Consider the following 27,979-nt stretch of genomic DNA (forward strand, 5'->3'; position numbering starts at 1 on the left):
TTCGGGCAGAGAAAAGCCATTTCAAGAAATCTTTACATGTAAAAGATGGCCGCATATCTGCGTATAGGCAAGATTTTCCTAATTATTACCTACTTAAGTATTTAAACGGCTCAAGGCGTTAGACGGCAGGACCCGTGTAACGTGTTCTTTTTTTCAGGCGACACTTGTCCTGCAAGGTTATAATTGACCATACTGTCTTACGATAATTCGGAGACGCAGTGAAAATGTGAAATTAATTAAGACAAGACGATCATTTTGAGCCATAGTCAAAGCTTTATGAATTATAAAACTGTAGAAATTATGCATATCAGCATCATTGTCAATATAATGATTATTGCTGAGCTAGTCCTTTCAGCTGGAGAAGGACCCGTACAGTGGGTGGTACTCAGTTATCTACTAGTATATTATGACATGTCGTCTCGCAGTCCAGTAGTACTGAGCAATCTGGTCATAATATAATGCATAAAATAAATAATAATTATCATGACTTTATCCAACAATTGTTTCTATTTAGTTTTTAAAGTTGGCAATAAAAAATGGCTTTATAATAACACCCTTACAACATACGAAAGAAAATTTAAGTAGAACTTTGTTTCACTTACTTTTAAAAACTAAAAGTTATTGCCGAAGACGTCAGAATAATTGGACTAAAATGTTTAATGGAACTTAAGATACGATGATTTTCGTATAAATTAACTTTATATAGCACATAGAATGCACTCAAACGCTTACATCATTGCCCTAAACAGCGTATACTCAATACAGCTTTACAGAGTATGCCTAAGATTTATTTATATAAAATATTTGAAATATCCATTTTTATATTAAAAGAAATCGGATGCATCTTTTGCACCGAAACCGTGTGTCTAACGGAGAGTGTTTTTTTTAAAATTTATTTTCTTAAAACTTAAAAAATTTATAATGATTTATTTACCTGGACCGTAACCAATTGTCACGTAACCTTAACAAATTTCAGTACTGAAGAGTTGTCAAACTTTGTTGGACAAAGTGCATCAATGTGGATAAAAAGTACAATAAAATCAATATATTTTCACTTGTGTAGAATTTTCAGATTTTACAATATTTGACCACAAAATGTGAAAAATTTGGAAAGGTAAATATCATAATAGCATCAGCAAGATTTGAAGATATCGTAATTAACGCTCTACCTTTTGCGTTACGCTGCTTGTTAACAAATACGACAACAAAATTACATTTGTAATTAAACTTATATAAATTATTCTTGTTTTAATTGTTTTTTTTCGATAGGAAGTACGTCATAATTAATATAGAGATGTCCCATACCGCTTTAACAAAATTGAAACGGTCATTTCTGAACAAGACAAACATAATTAGTTTTAATCAATGCTTTGATGATTCGATGTAAGAAAACATTGTACTTTGCTTATGGCAGTTAAGTATAAGTAATAAAAAATTGTAATAAAACATTCTACTTTGCTGATGGCAGTTATATAATAAAAAAAGTAAATTTGATTTTTAGAATTATATTTAAATACAAGTGTTTGACCTGGAATTACATTTTTATCAGATCCAAATACAAGTCATGTAACACACAAACGTATAATGAACTGCAATGTGAAGAAAAATGTAAACTTACAGAGATAAATACAAATATACGTATAGGTATTGATTCAAAATAAATCTGAAATGAATCACATCTGAATGTTTATGTCTTAGGTACAATTTCTCTTTATATAGTGCACTTTTATTATTATTAACTTAATAGTTATATGAGGACCCCATTGGAAGTAAGCTTTTTAACAAGGCTTTAATGGGCAATAATTATCAATTTGTATGACATGTATGTCATGTAATCTGTATAATAACAATATTGAACAAATTGATTCTTATGAACTTGCATAGTTTTTTGATAATGTATGGGTGTTTTAATGTATTTTATATGTGTAATCATGGCATCCTGTGATATATTTCCCTGAATAAATTGAAATGAAATATGTCACACTGCTGGTTAAACATGCACATAGACCACAAACACTAATTAGAATTCTGGACACTAACTGGAACACCAGTTTAACATTGTTGTAACAGATGCTGGTATAAATAAATAGATAAATGGATATCCTACATAAGATAATGATAAGTCACACTGTTAAATGTCTTTGTAGTCTTGTCTCTGTTGAGTCAATGTACAGAAAGTCGTATAACACAATGAATATCTGGAAGGAAATCCATAGACCAATAAAGCAACACCACACAAACTTAAATAAAACATCTTTGGACTAACCATATTAGGACCATATAATCTAAGGATGATTAAAATTAACGTAAGCCAGGTAAACCTATATTTTCTACCTGGGTGGTTTAATATAAAAGTATTACAAATATATGCTGCATGTATATATCTTATCTAATCTATACTACTATATTAAAATAAAAGACTCGAATGTTTGGTCTATAATACCGAGAAATCGGAAGATTACTGTGTGTTTTTTATATATATTTCAAACATCATTGGTACTTGAAGATTACCAATTTGCTTTTATTATTTCTCACTTAAGCTTCGCTAATTAATAATAAAAAAAAAATTCCTCAAAAAATCCCGGAAATCACCTGGAGTTTTTGGATTTTACAATCTTGCGCTTGCGCATTACATTCACGCTAACGGGATCTTTAATTAAACTTTGTTTCCACAATGAATAAACTCAGAAATGATAATACAAATACGGGTAAACTTTCATTGGACTTTTGCTATAGATTCTGTTCACATATATTAATGATTCTTATGAGAGAAAGTATAAAAAAAATATATACATTTCAACTAAGTAATTACTTTTGTCTTTGTGATGACAAAAATATTTGATTACATGCAAAAAATTACATTATATTTGTTAGGAGAGTGAAGATAAAATATGTTTTATCGTAAAAATGAATAATGTCCTACGGACCCAGTTTTACAAAGAAAATACGTGTACGTTGGTGAAAAGGTTTTGAATTCTTCCATTCTATGGATTAAAATTTTTAGTTGAAAGGATTTGCAGTCTCAAAAAGGTTTGTTGTGATGAATTTGACTGTTACTTTCAAGGCAACTTCATTAACTTTCTCAAAAAACGTTCCGGAGCAATTCTACAATTTTCTGCTACATAACGGGTGTAAGGGAGGCATTCTAACTGTGGTGAGAGCCTTTCCCGTGACACAGTTAGATTATTCAAACTAAGGAAAGTTTATTGAAATTAATAGCATTATTGTAGGCTTATAGTTTGTAATGTAAATGTCAATAATGAGGTGTGTCGATGTACCTATTTCGTAAATGTCCGATATGCAATGTCCACCCGTGCAAGCACGGGTCAAAGTCTAGTTAGTATTAATATTGTAATGTGATTTATTATTTAAAAAATAATAAATCTCATATATACGTAGGACAAAGTTTGAATTGAAAGTTATGTAAACTATATTTATAATTATATTTCAAGATATGCTACTTCAACGATTCTTGAATTGTCGTTGCATTTTTGTTTTTGGTTATATTTTTAAAACTAAACAATCTTATCCAAAGTAATGTTGATACTCGATAGAACCGTTATTAATGTACTCAAACTAAGTTTTTTCTTCTTCAAAGAACCATGTTGGGAAATGTTTAAAGTTCACAGAAGCAACATTTTGAAAGTTGCCAGCTTGATTTTATAATGAAATATAAACTAATTTTTTGAAGCATTGAAGACAATTTAAACTTATGTCACTTGTGATTCATAACGTAAGTTGATTGATGGAAAGCAACTTTTGCCTTGCCACTGAAGTTGAAATGGGGTATGATACAATGCCCGTGCTTCTATTTGATGAATTGGTCTTTCACGATACTAGACCAGTAAGGTTCGTCGTTTTAAAGTTGAGGTCAAACGTGAGTCAAAATTCACTTCCATACATTTATGTAGTTAATAAAATCTAATTAATTGGAACTCAATTATTGTTAATTAATCTCTCTAAATGCACGTTACTTACACATGTTAACACATGTTACACTAATTATTTACAATTAATTTATTTCATCTAATTTAGTATAAAAGTGATTGTTGCCGAGTTGTTAGCTCCATTCTATTTACTTATTAGCATTGAGGGATAGAGGATTTAAAATGAAGGTAAGAGAAAAATAGAGACACATTATATAAATAGTGCCTGTTTGGGAGGGTAACAGTTGAAATTGACACCCCGAGAAAACCGCGCGAAGTGTCAACTGTTATCCTCCCAAACAGGCACTATTTATTTTGTTATACTGAATGTCTTAATTTTTAAAGAAAATTTTACTGCTTTTATATAGGAAGAACGTGAATTCTACAGCGAACCGTACGCGCATAATTTTCGCGCATGTAACAATTTTTAATGTTACCCGTTGCTAAGTGTATTGCTAACGCTGAGGGTAATAGAACGGATTATGAACTGCGTCTTAACCAATCAGATTTCAGTATTTAACATGAAAGTATAACACAATTTGTTGTTTTTTTCTAAGATGAATTTTCATTGGTCGTTGTTACTTTCAGTCCATTTTTGTGGCATGTCTTTCGATGTCTTTGGTTTTACTGACATTACGAAGTGTTAGCGGATGTACCTGTATGCCCGTAACCTTACACGGTAGCTACAAAAGTTCCGACTTCGGTGAGTATTGCAGTTGGTATATTAACCGTGTATGTGAAATATTTTTTTTCAATATTTTTACCATTGCACGTACTTTTTTTTCTCGAGAAATTTGGGTCTTACCTCATTAAAAAGTCAAGCAAAATCAGATGGATGACCCTCTGAAACCTCCAGGAAATACAGATAGATCAAAAAATTGATTGACTTCTTTCTTTGCAGTGCTTGTTGGCAGAGTTATTTACAAGGACGCAACCCAAAATTATCGTAATGGAAATACATACTATGATGTAGAAGTGCTCAGAGTTCTGAAGCAGGTCGTTTACACGTCTAAATCCCTCAACTCATTGATAGATCACTGCTTTTGTGATTTCTATCCTTAAAGAAAATCTTCATATAATTACAACTACAATATATATTACTTTAATTTGATCATACATAGCAGGCAAACATTTTTCTTATTTGACAATCAATAGACCTATGTGAATTCTTCTAAAGATTTTATTTTTCATATAGAGAGAAGTTGTATCTGTGTCTGAGTTATTTGTTATACATGCAATTTACAATAACGAATTTCAGGATGGTATTGAAATCGGAACGCCAGTAACAAGAATAACAACGCGGTCAGCAGACTCTCTGTGTGGGGTATATCTAGAAGTCGGCCAGGTGTACATATTGAATGGTGAGCTCAATTTAAGGGTGTTCGAATCAATAAAGGAGACCGGGTGGTCAACAAATTACTTAAAATTTTGCCTAAATCTTTTATTACATTATGTAACTATTATTAGTAAGAAAAGAAACAATTTGAACATTTTTATACATCTTTAAACAAACAATTCGTCTAAAGAAGGTACTTATACAGCTGTAACCTAAAAATGGCCAGGACCAACCAGCCCTCTTTGGCATTTGAAAACAAAACAGAAGATCAGATTTTAAAAAGAAATAAGTTCCTTAAAATCATAACTTTTTAGGTCATCTGAGTCACCTAAGTAACCTATTGCATTGGTCTTCGTCCGTCGCCGTGCGTCGTCCGTCAACAATTTTGTATTTTTACTGTTTCACGGCCAGTTTTTACATTTTTTGGTGTGAAGTATCTCTGGTTTGGTTTGACCAATCAAAATTGTGATATTCATGGCTCTACCACCTTAAGGAACCATATTTAATGCCAAATATGAAAAAAATGCCAAATTTTCAAAAAATATTCTTCTCTATTCCCACACATGTGGGAAAAAGACTCAAAGCATGATATTGATATCCATGAAGCTGTCTACAATAATTATGAAATTCATGGCCACAAGATCAGGGGTTCAGGCCAGAGGGTTGGGGTCAATATGATCATGTAGTACAAATGTATTAAATCTTAAAAGGCCTCTCTCTCTCTCTCTCTCTCTCTCTCTCTCTCTCTCTCTCTCTCTCTATATATATATATATATATAAGAAAACAAATGAGAAAACCCAAATGCATGGTTATGATGTAAATGAGGCCCTCTATAGTCTGTTCCAAGTTATTGCTTCCATCAATTTTTGATGATTTTTAATAAAAATACACATACCTGTGATATCTTCATTGAACAATTATCCCTTTTCACTCATAAAATCTCACAGCAACGAAAACAATTTTCTTACGTGGATTTGTAATTGGAAATGTTAACATCTTTTCTCCATTCAGAATACACTCGGAATACTCGTACAATTTTTTAACATTATCATCCGGGCTGATGCAATGCAAAATCTACAACGGTAGACTTTCAATTTTTGGATGTGTATTGAAACCTGAAGCGGTAGAGGGGGCGTTTCAAAACAGATAATCTGGACATTTTTCATACTAGTGGATGAACGTAGTTTGAACACAAAGGTATTTACTATTATTGAAATATCAAACAAAAAGTGGTGGAAGCAATAAAAGCAAAAACTCGGGACAGGGTATACCTAGATTGTGAATTTAATTTCCCCCTGGGACAGGGGCTCAGCCCCTAAGGCAGGACAAATATGGCCAATTGGTATACATGTATTAAAAGATTCTGATCATAAAAAAACAGGCATTTTAAATAGGCCACCAGAATTTAAGTGGCACTCGAAGAGGTATAAGCAAACATAGCTTACAAACAAAGCATTTGTTTACATTTTGAATGTTGAAGTAAAATTTCAGTTTAAGACCTTAAACGGATGTGTTATATGTTAGGAACTGTTCATTTATGCGTGTGATGAATAAGACGTAGAAAAATTATCTTGAAAAAGATTTTTAATTGGTATATTGAACCTTTGTAAACAAAATCAGGGCACTAGCCTTGTTTACATTACAACGACTTATGAGCTCTATCTTGCTTATACTACGACTGACTCCCAGATTTCATTTGATCATTAGAAAAGCGTCCCTAAAGCATTGTTAACAATAAAAACAGAAAATCGAATCTAACCAAAATCGTGACCATGCCCCTTTTAATCTTAAAAAATGTTCTCATTTACGCCCTTACATATTTGAAAAAAAATAAATGCATGATTATATTTTCTATGAAATTCTCTACTTAAAGTGTGAACTTCATGACACCTGGGTCAGGGATACAATTCCTAGGTCGGGGCCAATATAGCCATAAAGTGAAAATGTTATAGATCTTAAATACATGAATTCTTCTCTACTCCCTTACATGTGTGTGAAAAAATCACTGCATGGTTATGATGTCCACAAAGTCCTCTACCTAAACTGTGAAATCCATAGCCCCTGGTTCAGGGTTTCAGTTCAGGCCCTAGGGCATGGCCAACATGGCAATAAAAAAACATTCAATCTTAAACAATCTTCTTCTCTACTTCGATACATATTTGAGAATGATATAATGTCCATGAAGTTTTCTACCTATATAAGGCGTTCAGGCCCTAGGGCGTGGCCAATATGGCCGAATAGTGAAAATGTATTAATCTAATATAATTTTATTTGTACTTTCACAATCATGAGAGATAAAGTCGTGCATTATTATTATGCTCATAATGTCCTGATGTTAAATTGTGAAATTCACTGCACAGGCCATGAGGCTTTTATGTTTGGGGGGAGGGGAGGGGGATAAATATGGTCATATACTGAACATGTATTTTTACCTAGGTTAGTTGCTGTGTGTCATACAATAACAACTTCATCTTGAAAACTATATGATAAATTGTCACTTGACAATATTGAATTAAATATATGTTCTATTATAGGAAATCTACTTTAATATCCTGTACATTGTATTCTTGTAGAAATCTTAAAGCTGTATGCATTTTTGTGCATGATAAATGAAACTGAATATATTAAAAGATTGACCATTACAGGCCTGCAGGCTCTTACATGTATTACCAAAACTGTTGGCTCCTGAAGCCAAGGTATAGAGATTCCTCCGACTCTTGAACCCCAAACTCCTTCTTCATGAATGAACATTTTTCAAACATCAAATAAAAGCAGTGAGACAGTCCGAGGAGTCTCAAATTAGGATTTAGACTTCAAAATGAAGCTTAAAATGCGAACATGATACTCTCAGACATGTCAGAGGGATATATGCCTCAGGTGACCCTCAAGGACTTATGGCCTCTTATTTTCAAAGCAGGACAAATAGATGCATTTGTTAATTTTTTAATATGTTTATTTAATATTTATTTTTATAATTTAAAGGCTTTAAAGGGGATTCAGGATTACGGATTTCGACGTGTTCTATGATGTCTAGGGGCCCGGTATGTCCAAAAATGTTGGGCTTTGTATATGACACGTTTGCTACGCTACAGTCTCTCGCCTGATCGACTGCCTGGGGTCAGTAAACATGTTCAGGCGAAACAGCTGCTTCTAAATGAACAACTTGTCATAAATATTGTTATGTCAGAACTGTAATAAAAATTAAGGATATAAATGATCCACCATCAGCAGTTTTTTTGTCTGTTTTGATTTCATCTTCGTAACGAGATTCTTTTAACATATAATTACATTCTTTCTTGGAACCCATTGCTTGCTTACAGTTCAAACAAGATATCTGTGAGCCAATGCTCACTAGTGATACCCCCGCACTGATGTGAATATGCAAAATAAGGAAAGTCGACATTAAACAGAAAGCTGGCATCCGATTGGTACAGAAATATATCCCACAATATGGAATGCCTATACAAATAGTGTGTTAAAATTTCAAGCATCTGCGATAAACAGTTGCTGAGAAATCTTTGAGGAAAATTTGTTTGAAAATTTTGGCTAAAATAAACAAAGTACTCATTTAATAGGAAGTTGACATCCGATTTGTACAAAAATATATCCCACAAAATGGCATGCCTATAGAAATAGTGTGTTAAAATTTCAAGCATTTGCGATAAATAGTTGCTGAGAAATCTTTGACGGGAATTTGTTTGAAAATTTTGGCTAAAAATAAACAAAGTTCTCATTAAACAGGAAGTTGACGTCCGATAGGTACAAAAATACATCCCACTATATAGCATGCCTATACAAATACTGTGTAAAAATTTCAAGCATCTGCGATAAACAGTTGCTGAGAATACTTTGGCAAAAATTTGTTTGAAAATATTTGCTGAAAATAAACAAAGTCGTCATTTAACAGGAAGTTGACGTCCGATTGGTACAAACATATATCCCACGATATGGCATGCCTATACAAATACTGTGTAAAAATTTCAAGCATCTGCGATAAAGAGTTGCTGAGAATTCTTTGACAAAAATTTGTTCGAAAATTTTTGCTAAAAATAAAAAAGTCGTCATTAAACAATAAGTTGACGTCTGATTGGTACAAAAATACATCCTACGATATGGCATGCCTATACAAATACTGTGTTAAAATTTTAAGCATCTGCGAAAAACAGTTGCTGAGAATTCTTTGACGAAAATTTGTTCGAAAATTTTGGTTAAAAAATAAGCAAAGTCCTCATTTAATAGGAAGTTTGCGTCCGATTGGTACAAAAATATATCCCACGATATGTCATGTCTATACAAATACTGTGTTAAAATTTCAAGCATCTGCGATAAATAGTTGCTGAGATAAATGCGACAGAAATTTTTGTTACGGACGGACAGACAGACAGACGGACGGACGGACGGACGGACAGACAAGGGTAAAACAGTATACCCCCTCTCCTTCGGAGCGGGGGTATAAAAATGATAAAATATCTGTTTAAAACGGTGACCGGTGCAGTATTCATAAAGAGAAACACGTCATATTAATTGTTTATTAATAAATTAGTGCTGAAAAGAATGAGTACTAACAGATATCATTATTGACATATTAAATAAATAAAAATATGCATGTTAGCAATATCAATTTCATAGTTATAACTTAAAAGATAAACAGATAGTTTATTGAAATAAAACATTAATCATCATTAGTTTAAGTAACGACCGCATTGTTAATTTTATTTATTCTAGATTTGCAATATACAAGACATGAAGACCGCCATTAATATTTCAGAAGAAACACGTTATATCAACATAAAACACAGGCGTATTCTACGTTCATAAAGTCCACGTTAGTTTTGTATATATCCCACATCTTTCAATCAATTCATATCAATTATTCTCTTTTTTTCCTATGTAAATTTTTTACCCCACTGTGGCTCTACTATGTCTTCTGGGATTATGATTTAACAAACTTGAGTCTACACTAACTGAGAATACTTCCGCACAAGCTACAAATTATCTGGCCAAATGATTTTTTGAGATCGGCTTCGTGGTTCTAGAGAGGAGGATTAAAATGTAAAACATACATGTACATATGGACAAAAAGACAGACGCCGTAAAGAAGTGATCAAAATAGCTTAAGAATTATCAGCGAAAAGGAAATATAAATCAATACATTACATATTTGAGTTTACAATCATCTTCCAATAAAAGTTTAGCCGAATAGGTTATTATTCTTACCTTGATAACATATTGACGGATATTTAAATATGTAATAGTTCTAAAAATAACTTTTCTGAAATAATTATACGTATTTCGTAGTCCCACATATCACAACCATAACAAGATTGGGCTAATAACACTTTTAAACAAAATCAAGCAATCCAGTATCAGGAATCCTACGTTTAAAGAAAATAATACTTTTCTTGTCAGTTTAAACATTCTTAATTAAAATAAACAGAAAAAAGTTTAGTGATTTTTGTGATTCATCTGTGTTATTAAAAAACTTTCACTGTGTAACAGCCTATAAGACAATAAGCAGTTTTAACATTTTACCACCTTTTAATTTTAATCAGACTTTTGACAGCGAAAAAACTTTTTGGATAAAACTTTAGAACCCAAAACATCTTGTTTTGTGCTTTAAGCACGCCTCGAATTTGCCGAGCTTTTACGATTTACTGTACCAGTTATCGGCTTCGTGATAATAACATAGTAAAAATCCGTGTTCATGTTGATTTATACTCTGCTAAATGTAGTTTGAATTATGCCCCTTGTGAGGTCAGACTAAAGTATTTTGGGTCATGATACATTATAAACAAAACTCATAAAATAATTTGTTTATTACCATACGGTAATACACCAAATCGTACACTATTCAATACATAATTGTGCAACTCCTTTGTGTTTCTCCTTCATTCAAATTTTTCGTCCATCTAGATCATACAAGTCTTTAAAAAATACTTAACATAATAAATGCAATTAATTTAAGCTCAAATAGTTTTAATATACTGCTTATACTGTCCATAATAAGTAATTCTTTTAAATCAACTAAAGCTACGAAAGCCAGAGGTAGAGCGATGACCAAGATGAATAAAACTCTCATTTGATTTGAACATCTTTCATTATGCAAATATACATAAATTATCATTTTTGCCCTTTCTTCGTTCTATAGTTTAATACACATAAGCAGTTTAGGAGGATGTGCGGCCATCTTGTACATTTGAGAATAGGAATGTAAACATATTTTGGACTGGCTTGTTTGTTCTCGAAGATGACCAATTTTGTTGGCAACAGAAAAGAAAGCAATGAATAAGAGGTTCTACAAGTTGTTTTTATGTAAATAATGCATACAAGAATAATTATTAGAAATGCTGTCGAAATGCGCAGCTACAGACTTATTTTGAAGATTTTAATATCTGCAAAAAATATGGATAGTGTTTATTACTACCCTCTTTACAACCATTTGTTGAGAAAAAGTTTAAATTTTGCAAATTATTGTTGTAACTTTGCCTCAAAATAGGGTACCTATTTCGACATAGGATCTATTTTTGGAACAAGAAAAATCCAGTCTATACTAAGAACTCCCTGGGTGTATTTGATTTGATAGCACTAGTGTCGATTCGGGTTAATATCAAGCATGCGCACAAACAAACACGACCTCTTTTCAATCAAACGTCAAGAACAGGACTCGAGTGTTAAGATGGATGCTGTTTTGTTTTTTTTTATTGACGATTTTTTTGAAAGCGAGGAAAAAGAGGAATTCGATACGGAAATCTCCGACGATTTGTTGTTTTTTTCACTTATCCTTCGCACTAGAATAAAGGATGGCTATCATGTGCCGAAAATTGACAAATTCGTAGAAGAAATAGTACCAAGAATGAATGAAATTGAATTTAAAAAACATTTTCGTTTGTCGAGAGATACATATAATATTCTTCTAACTGAATTAGGACCATCTCTTAAATACAGACAACGTAGTACGGGTAAGCCTGCCTTAACTCCTGACAAACAACTCCTTGTATTCTTGTGGTACATGGCTAACCAAGACTCTATGCGAGAAGATGCATGCTTATTTGGAGTTAGTCCATTTAGTGTTCACAGGTGTGTTCGCAGAACATCAAAGACGTTGTGTGATAAGCTTTTGCGAAAATTTATTGTTTGGCCAGATCATGATGCTCAGGAACAAATATCTAATGTTATATACGAGTCTAGTGGTTTACCAAATTGTATTGGATTTATTGATGGAACTCATATTGGTCTATCATTTCTTCCAAATGGTGACAAGGATTACATAAACCGAAAAGGTTATCCTTCTATTCAATTACAACTTGTTGTTGATGACAAGATGATGATAAGAGACACTTACGTTGGGTGGCCCGGCTGCGTACATGACGCTAGAGTGTACCGCAATTCTCCAATTTTTAACTGTTTGGAGCATGACAGTGGTGTTCATCTGGCACCAGACAAATATTTGATTGGTAAAATACACTTTTTACACTCAGTATTTCATAATTATTTAAAATGGATACCTACATGTTTTTGCAATATTGTGTTCAATTACATGTAATATTGATATTGATTTGGTTCTTTTCAGGAGATGCAGCATATCCTCTTTCACCTTTCATGATGACACCGCTTAAAGCAGTAGGTAATCTATCAAATGCTCAAAAGCTTTACAATCGTAAGGTGTCATCAGTCAGACAAACGGTTGAGAGAACAATAGGTCATTTAAAAGGGCGTTTCCGTCGGTTGCGTGAGCTGTATTGCATGAATATTGAAGACTGTTGCCATCTTATTACATCAGCATGTATTCTGCATAATTTGTGTGTCCTGAAGAAAGATGATATAGAAGATTATTTGGAACCAAATCCAAATCATTTGAACAGAGTGAATTATTATCCTAATGTATACAGAAATGATCCACGGGGTGTTAACAAAAGAAATGCTCTTGTGCTCTGTATTCATAATTGCTACATGCAACATTAAAATCCAATGATGAATCGTAAGCCTGTCATAAATAGAAGTAAAAAAGAAAACCTTATTTTTTTTCAGTTTTTAATATGTATCAATACAAAACACACTACTAGTACTAGTAGTAACAATATTTTTGTTGCTAAAATAAGGGAAATTCAAAATAAAATATGCAAACAATTAACTTGTTTTTTTCATATATATATATATATATATATATATATATATATATATATATATATATATATATAAATCTTAATACATGTATATGGGTCATTTGAGATATACAAAACAATTCTGTTTCATATGATGTGTCAGTTAGTCTGCAAATATCAATGGCTAAGTTCCACCTATTTGGAGGCAAATAGAGATCAATATTCGCCAGATGGATTTGGGATGCTGTAAAATGATCTTGGATAGTGCAACAAGGATGATCGCACAGAATCAATGATGTCATGTCCAAAACATATTTTTCCTGCATATTTATTAATTACAATAGCCCATTCCTTTTGCTCTTCAACATTACAATCAATGGAGGCTTCTATAAATTTCATATTTTTTTTCACAGCCAACAAACAGGAAACAAACTGTAAAGTAAATGGTGTTGATGCCTTTGCACAAATTATTTCTAGTGACTTTGCATTGACAATAATTTGGTGAAGTATAGAAAAATCTATTTGAACACCAGAGAATTCAATACATTTGAGTGCATGGAAGTCCTGAACATATACAGCAAGCATTCTTAGTGCTTCCAAATGGCATTTTTTCTCATCATAATGCCCAATAACAGACAATTTTCTTAAACTTTTCATACAATTCAAAAAACAAACATTGTTGCCAAGAGCACTACAAGAAATGCAAAAATCCTCAACAATACTGAAAACAATGAACCTGCAGTATCTGCTCACACCTGCAAAGGAAATCTGACTTTTTCTGTCTAGAAATGATGCTATTCTCAAATTAACTTCTTCCGGAAGGTCAATCAAATTTCTGGAACAGAATAACAAATTACATGTAATTATGATTAATTTTAATTATCATGAAATTTATAAACTAGCTTCTATTCAATTATTTTTCTTCTCTAGAGCATTCAAGAGCTTTCCCATCATTTGCATCTTCTCATCATGCATTTCTTTAATTTTTTCCAGCTTGTTTCTCTGAAATTCAACTTGCCTTTCTTCGTATTGCTGAAGCCATTCTGTGACTCCATCTGTCTTCCTTTTTTGAACATCTTTCTTATTTCTAGTGTGTTTCTCTTTTGAACTGGGGAGCTGTTCATCAGAGCTGGAAAAAGATTCCTGCATTTGAGATCTATCACTACCTGAGAAACTACCAATGGTAAATTTAGGCCTTGACCCTGCTTTCATTCCATATAATTCACTGAACTCCTCAAAAAAGGCACATGATTTTCTATCATTTCCACTTCTGCTATTGTGGTCAATTGTTGCTCTGTATTCTCTCTTCAGTGACTTGTATTTATTTTCACATTGTCTGGCTGTTACTAAACACCCAGCACTTTTCAACTCCTTTGCTATTTTGTCCCAAAGTGTTTTATGAGATCTTGCTTCGGAAAATTCCTTCTCCAACTTCATCCTTGCATGAAATAACAGTTGAGTCTCTTTCTTATTCCACACTTTTGGCAATTCTTTCTCACTACCTGCAAAATAAGATATTTTCATAGGAAAAATCATCAGACTGCCGGATAATAAAGCAATCACAAAAATAACAGATTTTTTAAAAATGTTTAGAATGTACAAGACTGTCACATTATGAGCCATAAATGTAATGATTACATGTACCCTGTTTAATTTACAATTTCATTTGACATTGCCCATAGTTCATAAATAGAAATGAAGAATCTAACTGTAATTTAACAAGCAACAAATATATGACAGCTAGTATCTACAGATGCACATGTATGTAGGATAAATATGATACAAAATAAAAATTAACCAGTTTTCTTACTTTGTGTATTGTGTACTGTAAATATCATATTTTTAATTAATTGGATTATATTATGTATTTGATTTATGTTTTGTATATCATATCTTACTTGTGCTTGGTTCAGAACCTGATTCAGGACTTGGCATGGGTGTTTGAGGACATGCTGAAAGTCAGAATAAACATATACATTTTGAAAAGGTTTTTTTTATACAAAGCAAACATTATAAAACATGTACAATGTATCTGCAGTAGCTCTCCTTTTTTTTGTCATGTGAGTAATTATCTGGAATGATCAGATGATTCTGTAGGTTTTTAATAAAAGTACATCACAATAAATATCTACATCAAATATATATTCAACTTACCATGAACGAGGTCATCCACAACATTTTCAATCGACTGTGTTGACATCTTCTCTGAACAATCAGCTAAAACATAATAATTTTACTCTGAGTGTAATTTGGTATTTGTAATCAATTGTAATTAAGTGATAACTTTTGCCTTTAATTTGTTCTTTTGATGCTTTAGATCATTTATGTTTCACAGCTAAGTCATTAAAGGTTTAGGCCTCATTCTGATGTCAAATGGTAAAAGTAATTGATTAACAATTTGGTTGTACATTTATCAATGACGATATGATTAAGTAACAAATGTGCAAACCCCCTTAAAAATACACTCGACACCAGATAATAATCATATATATATGTATCTACCCAGTATATCACTTTGCTTTTCAATTCTTGAATTACAGTTTTGATTTTGAAACAAGATTCCATTTCTTTCATAATATTATAAAATGCATGTTAAATGCAATAGCCAATAATCCATTTATAATAAATAAATAGACTGGTACCTGGTAAAGGAACTCCAGTTTCTTTTATGTTTTTCTTTATGTCAGCCATCAATTTCATATCTGAAAAGGTCAATAAAGCAATTTACTTCAGGCAGCTTAAATTCCTGCATTGAATTAGGAACCAAACAACAAGAAACTACACTTGTTTTTTTGACAGATGTAAAGTGTAGTTCTCCTTTATCACTCTATCATTTGAATATCAAATTTAAAAAATAGCTTATTTCGTACATGCACAAGTGACAGCAAAATAGCCAATTAATTTACACTGTTAATACTGGTTAATGTGAACTAAAATTATTTTTTATAATTAGTAATATGTTCATATAAACTTTTTTCAAAACTATTCGAGTTTTTGACAGTTGTCTTAATTGATTATTACAGAATTGTGATTATAATTATGGCATACATTTCATCACTTACCACCTTCTTGTAGCCTAGTTATGATTGGAGCCGGTAACACAACTGTAATCTCCTCGTCCGGATACACTAATGTAATTTCCCGCCAATAACTATCAATGAAACATAACATGCAATTTTATACATTGAAAATACCAATGGCTTGGCAATACGATCAGTTTAATGATAAACAGCGAAAATACTTATATTTTTTAGATGCCCCAATAATAGATTGAGACAGATTTCATTATTACCTATCAAATTAATTTCTTATTTCTAAATCTTACACAATTACTCAGCCTCACCTAACTTTTTCTCCCGCGCCGTCCGCCATCTTTGTTATTGTAAACTCTTGTCAAATTGGAGAGTGGATTCGTGACCTAGTTCGACAACACGCGAGTTGTGTTCGAGGTGTTTTATTTAGGAATCCGACTCGAGTGTGGTGACTCGTGTTTAAATCAAATACGCCCCCTGTGTCTATGGAGACACATTGATTTTTTTTTCTTCCTAGAAACAAATAAACAATCTGTGTTTAATGGGACAGACAACTCTGTATCAGCTCCAAGGATCTTTCGAGTTTTATAAGTAAAAATTAACTTTAATTCCTTTCAGAAGAAGGGTAGGGGTCCAAAAACATCACTCTCTTAAATAAAAAATATACATATATGTTTCAATGAAAGTTTTGTTCCATGTACTTCCATAGAAACAGACAAAAATATCTCGTGCGAGTTGATGGTTTTTCGGACTCATTTTACGAATAGGGTACCCTCTTTTGAGATAAAGTTACAACTCAAATAAGCAAGTTTAGAGTTTATACCTTTTTCTTAACAAATAGATGTAGAGCGGACACTAATGACTTCCTTTTATATTTTTTCAGATTTTTAGATCTTGAACTTACGTCTGTAGCTGCGCAATTCTAGGTGATTAAAAAAGGCATTGCTCTGCTGTTGTATGCGTTAAGTGCATACAACACAATATGTAGAGCCTCATATTTATCGCTTTTTTATCTTTTGACAACAGTTTTAGTCCGTTTTGGGCAGAAACAAGCCAGTTCTAGAAATGTTTACATCTTTATCCTCAAATGTACAAGATGGCCGCACATCCCCCTTAAAAAGGCATAGAGTCCTTGTTTTTTAAGCACGTATGGACCTCTTCATATCGTATGTTAAAATCTCCATTCAAATTTGAATTTCAAAAACATGCTAAAGATTTAAACCATATACAATTTTTAAATGGAGTTTAATTTGTCAAAGAATAATCTTGGACAAATAAACGCTAAACAATATTTGTAATATTATATTAATTTACCGTCTTCTAAATTCAACAGAATGTTGACAATCGTTTTGCAACTGGGATTTGTGAGACTTATGTTTCATATACTATCATGTGGTCTTTGAATAATGGCTTTATATAGCACAGAGAGGATCCAGAAAGTGATTTTGCGTGTGTCATCAATGTGGCCTCGACAGGATCGTGATCAAATATCTTCTGAGCATCTTCACCCTTATCTACTTTTTCCAAATCAACAGGAGCTATTTTAGACAAAGGTAGCGTCGAAGACCCAATGTAAAAATCTATAAGTCTGCTGCTTCTTCGTTTTAGAGGATCATACATATAAGCAATCAAACCGCTGCCGGAATTTTTAAACTTCTCAGGGATATCTTTATATTGTAAGTTAAAATCGCCACCAATTAGGAGTGGCAAGTCATAATGGTCTTCAATTGCTTCCATAAAGACAAGCAAATTCTTGAATTCTTCTAACAAATCTGCCTTTTTTCTGGAATTATGAGAACCGTGCCAAGAGACACATAGGAAATGTGTCGTGGGAACGCCCTTAGTTTTGATCTCCGATATTAACATTCTTCCAAGAGGAGTAAATCCTGGGGATAATTCCCCTTTTCTTAGCATTTTTTCAATTGTTGGTCTTATTTCTGTCTCTGTCGTCAGATTTTTGACCTCTAATTCATCTGTATCGTACAAAATACCAGCTTCTTTATGTCCTATATATTCATAGCGATCGGTTATATGTGCGTCCTTCCAAGTATTGTGTCTCTTTATTTTAATCCAAGAAAATTCTTGGACTAGAACAAGGGAAGGTTGTTTTGATTCAAGAAGTCCAGTTATAACTCTTTTCCGTTTGCTTGCTGTTCCCTTTCCCGCACTCGGACCTCCAACATTCCACACAACGAGCGATATAGGATCTGGCGAGACATCAGGCTCCCTAAGATATATGGTCTTCGTTTTCCTACCCATGAGGAGTTATGTTCTATAAAAAAAAGTTGTAAAAAAAGATTAGTATATTTTGATCTGTTTTTAAGTTTTACTAAAATATAGTTTCAAATTAAAAATAAAAAAAGTTATTAAGTACATGTAAATGACACATGCACAAAAAGAAATAAAGTTTCCTTTTTGAAAGTAAATTTCAAGGTTATCTGTGGTCTTGCAAATCAATGAAAATACGTTGTTTGAATCAAATAGCCATTTAATATAGAAAATATCCCCATCCCTTTATCAAAAAAGGTTACACAAATAAAGAATTGAGGTAAGGAAAATGTGGGTAATGTTGTTCTATACATGTACATATACGTAAGCTATAATAAACATAGTTATCACGTAATAATTCACCAAGGTGGTTGTAATTTACTGGCCGATTTTATTGCATTGGCATCTATTTAAACGGAAAATTAAATTTTGTCCTATTCAAAACAGTAATTTAATCGTAAGAATTTGTATATTAGAGTCAAACGATGAGGCTAAATTGTCAATAATTATGCGTCCTTAACTACCAGCGTACGTTTAAACATTTTTTTATGACAATGGCAATTTGATTAAGCATACACCTGTACAAATATCAATTGACATACTGTGACATAACAATATAAATAAAACCATATGTAAAAGTGTCTGATGTTTGTGATGCCCAACATTGTGTTATAGGAACATCAATCCTTTCTCTACCATTTCGTTGATACGTTTAACTACCAATACATTCCCTAAATGATAAAAAGTTTACTATAAAAAGAACTTTCTTATATACCTATATGTTTACAAAATCTATATAAATAGACTAAATCGCATTTGATCTCAGAATTTAGTTACCAAAAAAACCTTATTATCTCATTCCATAATGATTACAATACTTAATCTGAGAACAAAGAAATAAAAAAAAATCAATGTAGTGCCTTGTAAAAAACCTAATACCAACAAAAATGTTATTTATGTACAATGTCCATAAAGATAATATTACAGATTTGTGCCACACACACTTAATTAACCACTTCTTAATATTGACGAAATAAAACAGTCCAAAAGATTTGTGTCAACCACACAAAAATAAATAGTCTTTATCTTGGCATATACAAGTGCATTTATATTCTATGTAAATAAAACATGGCGCAAAACACAAGTCCTATATAAAGCTGTATATTTCACTTGCAACTCGACAGCAAAGTAATCAAATACCAATGAGCATTCAAAGCGGAAAAAATAGCACTTAACACTGTGCCGGATAATTATGCCAGTGCCAAGGTGGCATTTTTGCACCCGCTTAAGCTGCATATATCAAAAAATTTAAATATCCCATAAGATTGACCATTACCTAAAGAGCTTACAACCACCTTTGTTTTCATTGTATCTCACCTGTCAGGTGATAAATTTTCCTTTCAAAAATAAATTCCTATAGAAAAATAATTTTTCCCATAGGAAAAGCAATATTCCTTTAGGTAACGACGATACCGGTTTGCGTGTAACATTGAGTTCAAATGTGATATTTCTCACTATACATCTCGTCCTAAAGTTTAAACCCAACGCATTGATAATGCTATCAACTAAAATTCATGCAGACTTGAAATTTCGTGACATCAGATGATGGCTATCGAGCCTCGGGATGAAATTCAAAGTCTGCATGAATTTTAGTTGATAGCATTATCAATGTGTTTGGTTTAAAATTTAGGACGAAATGTATAGTGAGAAATATAATATTTGAACTAAATGTTACACGCACACCGGTAGGCATATCTGATGTATGTGGCAAATTGACACCTGAATTGACGAGGGGTCAAAATGGCGTTGCACACCTTGTGTATTTATATATAGTAGGGGTAGAATTTTTCAATATATGACTTATTAAGCGACTGACTGATAAAAATTCAGGTGCCTGTGCATCTATAAACAATACTGACCAACGATTTGGTGATAAATGTATGTATCATTTCAATAATTTACTTTTCCTAACTAAAAGTCAAACTTGTCCCGGAGTATTCAAATGCGTATATAGAAATCGTTATTTAGAAAAACCAATGTAATAAAACACAAACAAGACTATCTTATAACAAATAACTGAAGATGTTCCTTCTACAACAAAAGTAATTTGCGTAGACATTCGCATTAAAAAATTGCCAAAGCTTCTTAGCCTAACTGTATCAAATATTTTTTCAATAAATGGTTTTCAAATAAATCATTTTAAAATGAATAAGAGGAATAAAAGGAGAAATTTATTTGTATCGCCAATTAAATTCTATACTAGTCTTACCTTTTATTTTAAACAACTCTAACTTTCCCTACTGTTCCCAATAACTGCTCTCTTAAATGTCTTGCACCTAACCAGGGACACGTTATATCTATTTTTATCGTACTCTCAAGTTCTCAATACAAAGTTCATGTTTGGATAAAAAATAATCATCGCGGTCCCTTCGTAACAGTTTGGTCATAATGATACCCAGGGAATAAGCATCTTCGCTAGCCAAGGGTTTTCGGTCCGCTTTGCTCCCCATAAACCCTTGGCGGATTTCATTATGAAAACTCGGTGACAAGCTCCGCTTTATGATTGGCTGCAGCTGCGAGTAGCTGATCCAATCACAGTGCATGTAAATATAAGTTTTAAAAGAAAACACATGTGAGCTCTTTGGTAAAACATTCGGTGCTTTGAACAAGTTGAGACACAAGTTCTCGAGTATAGTGCTTTTCGAACGATGGTCTAACCAGATCGCTTTAAAACCTATCTATTTTACTGGGATTGAACATCTAGTTCTACAAACTTGTCAAGGCTCGCGTGATCAGCATGGGAAGTAAACATGGCGAATGTAGAAGTTGCCTATCCCGTTAGTATACGTTCCTGCTTATTTTTATTGCTTTTAATGATTCAATTATATTCGTTTTATTTAATTTCTTTGGTCCGCAATATTAACGACAGCGATACCTGGTTTTATGACATGAAAGCTTTCATATAAATCGGCGACTTTCTCAACCCCGGTCCTTACAAAACACGATGAATTTATAAAACATTCTGTGCTTTCCCTTGGTTATTAATTAATTCGTATTTAACATGTTTAATAGCATCGTTAATTATGTTCCGACATTCGGTAGTCAACATGTTTTTAAGTTGTATTAATACCGTAGTGTATATATAACCCGTTATTTAATTCGATTAAAGTGTAAATATGCAAGGGGCGCAACTCAAGTTGCTCGCTAGATAGCGCCACCACATCACCGAGTTTTCGTAACGAAATCCGCCAAGGGTTTACGGAGAGCAAAGTGGACCGAAAACCCTTGGCTAGCGAAGATGGGGAATAAGAGGGGGCGGAGAGAGCTTATGTTTTCCTTCGTATGAACTCACAGAGAATATAATCACTTTTTATTGTCACCGAAATTTTTATTCCATATTATAACGAATGATTTTTTAAAAAGAAAGAAGCATATCAAAGAACTATGTCTAACTGATAAAACTTGACAAATGGACTCTGCCTGACCTTGACGTTCGCTATTTACTTGAGCAACACGTTTTTTTTTTATTATTTGTTAGAATGGTTTTATGTAATTCTACTACAGAGACGTGTAATGTGCAATTTAGAAACTTATTAATTTAATTTGGTTACCCCACTGTAGCTCCTGGCCCGAGGATCGTGAAACAATCTTGGACCTAAGTTGTAAATTGTCTTAAGTCTTTAGTTGTACATTGTGTTAATGTCTCTTGATTGAAAACACTGACAAAATTGAAATGCTAGTAAAACTGTCTTGATATAATTACAAATTTTGATCTTCATATCATGATAATCAAAAATCTTTTGACTGACTCAAGTTTTGACTTAAATCTGTAATTGCTTCATGGTCCTGAGGCCTGAACGTTACCTCTTGAGAACTTCCTATACAGTATATATTGATTAGATAACAAGACTTTCACATACAGACTGTATTGCAGATCTGGACCGGGTTGCTCAAAACACTGGTTAACTTTAACCACTGGTTAACATAACCAGTGGTTAAAGTTAGTATCCATTGGTTTACTAACCAGTGGTCAAAGTTGTGGTGCTCAAAAAGAATTTAGCCAGTGGTTAACTAACCACTGGCTACTGTTGTTTAACCAGTGGTTAGAATCCCACAATGCACTTACTTTGTCCGTCTGTCAAACATGGCTGCCAAAAAAAGAAGTAAGAACTTTTCACCCGATGAAATTTTATTCATAATTGAACAAGTTGAGAAACATATCGATATCATCCAGAGTAAACAGACAAATCAGGTAACCAACGCAAAAAAAAAGGACTGTTGGAGAAAAATTACCGAGTCTGTAAATGCCAGGGGAGTTGTCTGTCGGACCATCGAACAGGTGAAGGAAAAATATCGCAAAGCCTGTTCAAAGGCAAAGGGGCAGAGTGTGTCCCAAAGGGTACACCAAAAAATGACCGGCGGTGGACCACCGAAAGCCCCCCTCGATGCGGTGTCACAAAAGATTTTGGACCTGCACGAGGATTCTCCTAACTTCACCGGGTTTGTCGGCGGTGTGGAGGTTGGTGGATTGATAATTACAGGTAAAAACTATTCACAACTCCAAGTATAGATTTTAAAATTTACCCATTTCAATGCCGTTGTCTTTCAACGAGAAAATTCGAAATGTATGGTAGATTTACATTCTTCAATCAGTGATAATAATATTTAAATATGCGTAAGGAGATTCATTGAAATGATTTCATGTTGCGGCCCTGAATTTAATCCACTCCACGAAATTGTTCACTAAATAACCGTAAAACCGCACAAACATCTTTCCCCTTCCAGTTTCCGTCGTGAACACTATAACAGGGTAACTGCAACAGCCGTTAAGCTATTTCGGGAATATCTCGAGTCGAAACTTCGTAAATTTCGAGAACGAAAATTTGACGACTTGCTAGCTAAATTTTACATGGAAGCTAGAACGAAGAATCGAATTATGTATAAAGAGACTTCGAAAATAATATAACGAATGTAGTCCTTTCGCTCGGTCGATATGCTTTTCTGTGAAGTCGATATATCTATGGATCGACCTCATGGAAGGGCTATATTTGTATATATATATATATTCATTTCAAATATATTAGGATCTATTAAAATATATTGCTTATTCACCTTCATGATCACAGATGGCCTGGGTGTTGGTTGAATGGAATCCTTTGCGGTTTACATAAACTGATTCATGCTCAGAAGGGGCAATAATTCTGACATGAGTGCCATCAACCGCGCCGATTACAACGGGAAATCCAGCAATACCATAGAACCCCTTCTTGATGGCCATCTTTTCCCTGGTGGTAGAAGGCCACTTGATGAACTTGGGAGAAACATCAGTCAAGGCCTGCGAAACATCGCGCACACTTCTTGATACACTTGACTTGTGAAAACCAAGGGTATCACCCACAGTTTTCATATTATCACCTGTGGCAAAGTACCTTAAAGCGATTTCTACTTGGTTTATAGTGGACAGGGAATGACTCCTCAGGGTGGGGCGGCATAACTCTGGTTCTATAAGATCTGTTATGAATCTTACCGATTCCATAGAAAACCGGTACCTTTTTTTGTATTCCGCCTCGTCAAAATTATGACCGAAATATCTGTAAACTCGCTGTTTCTTGTGTCGTCTGCCAAAGTTTAGGTCAAACAACAACCAAGCAGCCATGTTTAACCACTGGTTAAAAGACTTAATCCAGCTTTGTAGAATGGTTAACTTTAGCCAAAAGTTAACCACTGGTTAAGCAATTTAGCCAGTGGTTAACTTTTGAGCAACGTAGTTTAACCACTGGTCAAAATTTAACCACTGGATAAGGGATTTAACCAGTGGTTATAGTTAACCAATGTTTTGAGCAACCCTGTCCTGGTAAATAACCCACAACTCAATGAAAGGTAAATTGGTTTATAAATTTTTGAATAAATATTCATATGGTTACCTTAATATGAATTATATTTGAACGTGACTTATGCCAGTCGCAAAACATTGATATTTATCTTTGTATACTGACAGACCATTTCGATTTCTTATTCTGAGGTTTGGTAATTGATTGCAATCGGTATTGTCTTATTTTTATGCTCTATTAATTTCAAACTATTCTATTTACCAGGGTAACACTTTTTTGTTAAGTGTATGTATTCAATACAGCGGGGTAATTGTAAACTCATTTCTGTTACGAAATTGCCAATGACTTATTAACTCTTGGAATAGAAAAATAGCTCGGGTGAATCTTTTTTTAGTATCCAGTAATGACTTTTATTCCGTTTGTGTGTTGCACCCCTATTATTGCACCCAGACTACCAACATTAAACAAAACGAGCGAAAAGAAAGTTGGTTTCTTTTCTGTGTTTTAATATCACACTTAAACAGATAAAAATGTTACCAAAAGTAAAATACCACGATCAAAAAATGTTATTGTTAGACTTCTACGTCGGGTCCACTTGTATTGAGAACTTGAGTGTACGATAAAAATAGATATAACGTAAGTGTTCCTAGGTAGGTACATAAATTCTAACCCTTATCTTATATCAAGACATTTAAGAGAGCAGTTATTGGGAAAAGGCTTTGTTCTGAGTGAAGTGGCGGATCCATCGTCCAGAGAAAAGTAAATACAATGAAAGTTGGATTCAAGAGAACTTTAGATATTCCTGTCCTGGTTTAAAGTACTGTCGTTGTTAAAAATTCCAAGTCGTTATATGTATGATGAAAAAGATTTATTAGTACACATTTCTACTATAAAAAGTAATATTACGAGATTATCTATTTTAATTATGCATAAGAGGTTAACATGAAATAGATTGAATACTGCTAATATAATATACGAGAACACAGCTTGATAAAAGTAATCGATAGAAAAATGTTAAACGTCAATATGATACCCATTAAATGACTGTTTTGCATGGATTATTCCTGTTCTTATGTTATTCCTTATAATTTCATTTCAATTGACTTTATAATCAATTTATTTTAAGACCTATACCAGGTTCCGCAAATTCATACCCAAATAAATATGTGTATATGGATGTTTTTATGTGTTGTTTATTACCTTCTCGCACAGTTATACAATTTCTATCTTTACCGAGCAGTGTGGTCTTTTTTTCTTATTTTTGATCCGAGTTGCAGGTTTTCATTCCATCACCGAGTTTACGGTCTTTTTTGCACCATTTTCAAATTACATTGAACCAAATGTACTTGCTTAAAGCTCGAATCAAAATGAATCATTGTGTTTTCATTTTCATTTTCTTCCCTGTTTTGAAAAACAAAGTCTAATCAAGTATCTTTTTGATCTCTGGAGAACATTTTTACTGCAATCTGTGGTGCAATCAACCAATAGGGTTTCTATCGTCCCAATCAATGTCGCTAGTTTTTTCCCCTTTTGATCAGTGCCAACATTATTTTTGCGTAATTTTTAACGAAGAGTTTGACTTATTGCCAAACACAATCATAATGAGTCGTCCTAAGAAAAGGGTTCATGCTCAAACCGGTTGAGTCGGTTGTTTCTTACTTTCGTACATCTTTGAGATCCTTTTAAGGTACTTCAATACATCAAGACTTACTTTTTAAGACACTGCGTCACAAGATGGCGATTTAAATGTTTTGTTAAATTGTTTGTATCAATCTAATTGGATTTATATCATAATATCTCAGTGGTTAAAGTATCGGGCTGGCGAACCGCAGATTATGAGTTCGAATCCGCAGGAGGCTTTTGTTCATTTACGGAATAAGATTTTCGAAAATCATAATTTTATTAGCAAAATGAAATGCATATTTTTCGCCAATATGACTAATATATCTCTTATTCATCATCTATCTATCAAGATATAGTAATTTTCTGCTGATTTGAGAAGCTATTTCAAAGTGTAGTGAACAACCTTATATTGAATTTGAATCGTTTGCTTTTTTCGGAAATAAAAAATGAATTGTAAAAAAGATTCTGTGTTTTTAAAACAAAATTGAAATGCATTTAATAAGAATCAATAACTATTTGTTTGAATGTAAAGTATTTTCTTCTATCAGAAAAGAAGATTTGATAAAGACTATTTAGAACATTAATGTTTATGTCAAGTACTGCCTGTTTTTAGAAAAAAATTCAGTCCATTACCAAATCTTTTTTTTTCTGATCAATATTACAGATTAAAGAATTTGGATATTGTGTAATGAGAGTTACATTTTTTAGTAACTTTTAGGGCAGAATAAACCAAGCCTGTTTGACTGGAAACCATAATAGATAAAACAAACGTACGGTCAATATTATGTGCAAAAATATTTTGATAATAGAAATTTGGAAACGATGAGCACCACAAAATTTCACATTGAAGCAAATTTCTTCGTAAAAAATTATATTACAAAAAGAAAGCTTTTGCACAAGCTAACATTTTAATTAATTTGCAAAACATAGGATCGCAAAATGTGAGCTTGCGAGTAGGTAATTGAAATCTTCAATCAATTGTTTTTATACAAATTGCACTGCAAGAAATTAATGATTTCTACAATATTAGAATGCTCTTATCAGGCTGATGCGTTTAGAAATAAGGACATTAAAGTCATTCCAAGGCCTCAGATTCTATCCTCGTTTTAGTCCCGATATTAGTGATAGGAATACTGCATCATTATCAAATGTACTGATCCTGCAGAAAAGATAAATCAGTTTATTGCATGAATAAAATCAATAGGAGTCTGAAAAAATCATGAAGAAATATTATATTCTCTTACTTTTTAGTAAATACTGATTTTCTTCAAGAAAGAACATTGTTTTGTTTCTGGGGACCAACAAATTATCGATGCAGATATAAAAAAAAACCCTATATATTTTACAATATTTGTGGCCATTTTCCAAGACTGCATCTGAGTGGAAAGGCCTTGAGCACTAGCAGCATTTTAAACCCAATGAATAGTCTCTAGAGGACGTAAACCAACAAAGAACGTTGATTTAGTCAAATTAACCTTCTTGTTGATTTAGAATCCCATGTTAATTTTTGAAGGTTCATAATTTATACTTATTTACTCAACTCCTATCATCAAAATGAGAATGGTCTTAATGTTTGTTGCTGACAAAGTTTTTTTTTTTTTTTGGGGGGGGGGGGGGGTTCTTAAAAAAATCTTTATAACTGATAAGATGAAAGCGATCTATTCTCAATGACAAACAAGGGTTTCGTTGACACAAATTAATGACAATACGTTTATCAAAGGTAACCATGAGGTCCGTACTTTCAAGTTATTTTTTCCTTTTTTATCAGGCAATAAACATGTTGCTAATTAACCATAAACTTTACGTTACAAGGCAGAAAACATCAATACATCCATTCCGAAAGTCATGGCTCATAACAAA

At 32.9% G+C, this 27,979-nt stretch overlaps 5 protein-coding genes across 9 annotated transcripts; 2 read left to right on the forward strand and 3 right to left on the reverse strand.

The window, feature by feature from the left end:
* The first annotated feature begins 4,036 nt into the window (after positions 1 to 4,036).
* Positions 4,037 to 8,494, forward strand: LOC128185696 (tissue inhibitor of metalloproteinase-like). Of its 2 annotated transcripts, XM_052855324.1 has the most exons (5): positions 4,037 to 4,115; positions 4,515 to 4,629; positions 4,828 to 4,922; positions 5,185 to 5,287; positions 8,246 to 8,494. In XM_052855324.1, exons 1-5 carry the CDS (start codon positions 4,110 to 4,112, stop codon positions 8,365 to 8,367), a joined length of 441 nt encoding a protein of 146 aa, XP_052711284.1. In that variant the 5' UTR covers positions 4,037 to 4,109; the 3' UTR covers positions 8,368 to 8,494. The 2 variants fall into 2 exon arrangements, with proteins under 2 accessions (XP_052711284.1, XP_052711283.1); XM_052855323.1 differs by lacking the exon at positions 8,246 to 8,494 and having other exon boundaries at positions 5,185 to 5,433.
* Positions 8,495 to 11,861: 3,367 nt separating this feature from the next.
* LOC128185849 (putative nuclease HARBI1) lies at positions 11,862 to 13,436 on the forward strand. Its single transcript, XM_052855517.1, has 2 exons — positions 11,862 to 12,717; positions 12,834 to 13,436. Exons 1-2 carry the CDS (start codon positions 11,877 to 11,879, stop codon positions 13,223 to 13,225), a joined length of 1,233 nt encoding a protein of 410 aa, XP_052711477.1. The 5' UTR covers positions 11,862 to 11,876; the 3' UTR covers positions 13,226 to 13,436.
* A 190-nt stretch (positions 13,437 to 13,626) lies between these two features.
* LOC128185850 (uncharacterized) lies at positions 13,627 to 16,867 on the reverse strand. Of its 3 annotated transcripts, XM_052855518.1 has the most exons (6): positions 16,709 to 16,867; positions 16,428 to 16,516; positions 16,008 to 16,067; positions 15,520 to 15,582; positions 15,264 to 15,317; positions 13,627 to 14,867 (listed from the first exon to the last, which is right to left on the reverse strand). In XM_052855518.1, exons 1-6 carry the CDS (start codon positions 16,735 to 16,737, stop codon positions 14,275 to 14,277), a joined length of 888 nt encoding a protein of 295 aa, XP_052711478.1. In that variant the 5' UTR covers positions 16,738 to 16,867; the 3' UTR covers positions 13,627 to 14,274. The 3 variants fall into 3 exon arrangements, with proteins under 3 accessions (XP_052711478.1, XP_052711479.1, XP_052711481.1); XM_052855519.1 differs by lacking the exon at positions 16,008 to 16,067 and having other exon boundaries at positions 16,431 to 16,516; XM_052855521.1 differs by lacking the exon at positions 16,428 to 16,516 and having other exon boundaries at positions 16,709 to 16,736.
* An 11-nt stretch (positions 16,868 to 16,878) lies between these two features.
* LOC128185851 (uncharacterized) lies at positions 16,879 to 21,936 on the reverse strand. Of its 2 annotated transcripts, none has more exons than XM_052855522.1 (2): positions 20,935 to 21,936; positions 16,879 to 18,669 (listed from the first exon to the last, which is right to left on the reverse strand). In XM_052855522.1, exon 2 carries the CDS (start codon positions 18,654 to 18,656, stop codon positions 17,769 to 17,771), a length of 888 nt encoding a protein of 295 aa, XP_052711482.1. In that variant the 5' UTR covers positions 18,657 to 18,669; positions 20,935 to 21,936; the 3' UTR covers positions 16,879 to 17,768. The 2 variants fall into 2 exon arrangements, with proteins under 2 accessions (XP_052711482.1, XP_052711483.1); XM_052855523.1 differs by lacking the exon at positions 20,935 to 21,936 and adding an exon at positions 20,043 to 20,245.
* Positions 21,937 to 23,769: 1,833 nt separating this feature from the next.
* Positions 23,770 to 24,321, reverse strand: LOC128185490 (putative nuclease HARBI1). The gene has a single exon (XM_052855072.1). The coding sequence runs from the start codon at positions 24,319 to 24,321 to the stop codon at positions 23,770 to 23,772; it is 552 nt and encodes a 183-aa protein (XP_052711032.1).
* Positions 24,322 to 27,979: the final 3,658 nt, after the last annotated feature.

Source organism: Crassostrea angulata, chromosome 5 (genome assembly GCF_025612915.1).
Source record: "Crassostrea angulata isolate pt1a10 chromosome 5, ASM2561291v2, whole genome shotgun sequence".
NCBI lineage: Eukaryota > Metazoa > Mollusca > Bivalvia > Ostreida > Ostreidae > Magallana > Magallana angulata.

What these genes read in the sequence shown, in the direction of transcription:
- LOC128185696 (XM_052855323.1), top strand. An exon ending in CTACAAAAGTTCCGACTTCG is followed by an intron (nt 4,630 to 4,827) that starts GTGAGTATTGCA and finishes CTTTCTTTGCAG; the next exon opens with TGCTTGTTGGCAGAGTTATT. An exon ending in TGCTCAGAGTTCTGAAGCAG is followed by an intron (nt 4,923 to 5,184) that starts GTCGTTTACACG and finishes AACGAATTTCAG; the next exon opens with GATGGTATTGAAATCGGAAC.
- LOC128185849 (XM_052855517.1), top strand. Translation starts at nt 11,877, where the DNA reads ATGCGCACAAACAAACACGACCTCTTTTCAATCAAACGTCAAGAACAG. An exon ending in ACCAGACAAATATTTGATTG is followed by an intron (nt 12,718 to 12,833) that starts GTAAAATACACT and finishes GGTTCTTTTCAG; the next exon opens with GAGATGCAGCATATCCTCTT.
- LOC128185850 (XM_052855518.1), bottom strand. Translation starts at nt 16,737, where the DNA reads ATGGCGGACGGCGCGGGAGAAAAAGTTAG. An exon ending in GGCGCGGGAGAAAAAGTTAG is followed by an intron (nt 16,517 to 16,708) that starts GTGAGGCTGAGT and finishes TTTCATTGATAG; the next exon opens with TTATTGGCGGGAAATTACAT. An exon ending in AACTGGAGTTCCTTTACCAG is followed by an intron (nt 15,583 to 16,007) that starts GTACCAGTCTAT and finishes ATTATGTTTTAG; the next exon opens with CTGATTGTTCAGAGAAGATG.
- LOC128185851 (XM_052855522.1), bottom strand. Translation starts at nt 18,656, where the DNA reads ATGGGTAGGAAAACGAAGACCATATATCTTAGGGAGCCTGATGTCTCG.
- LOC128185490 (XM_052855072.1), bottom strand. Translation starts at nt 24,321, where the DNA reads ATGGCTGCTTGGTTGTTGTTTGACCTAAACTTTGGCAGACGACACAAG.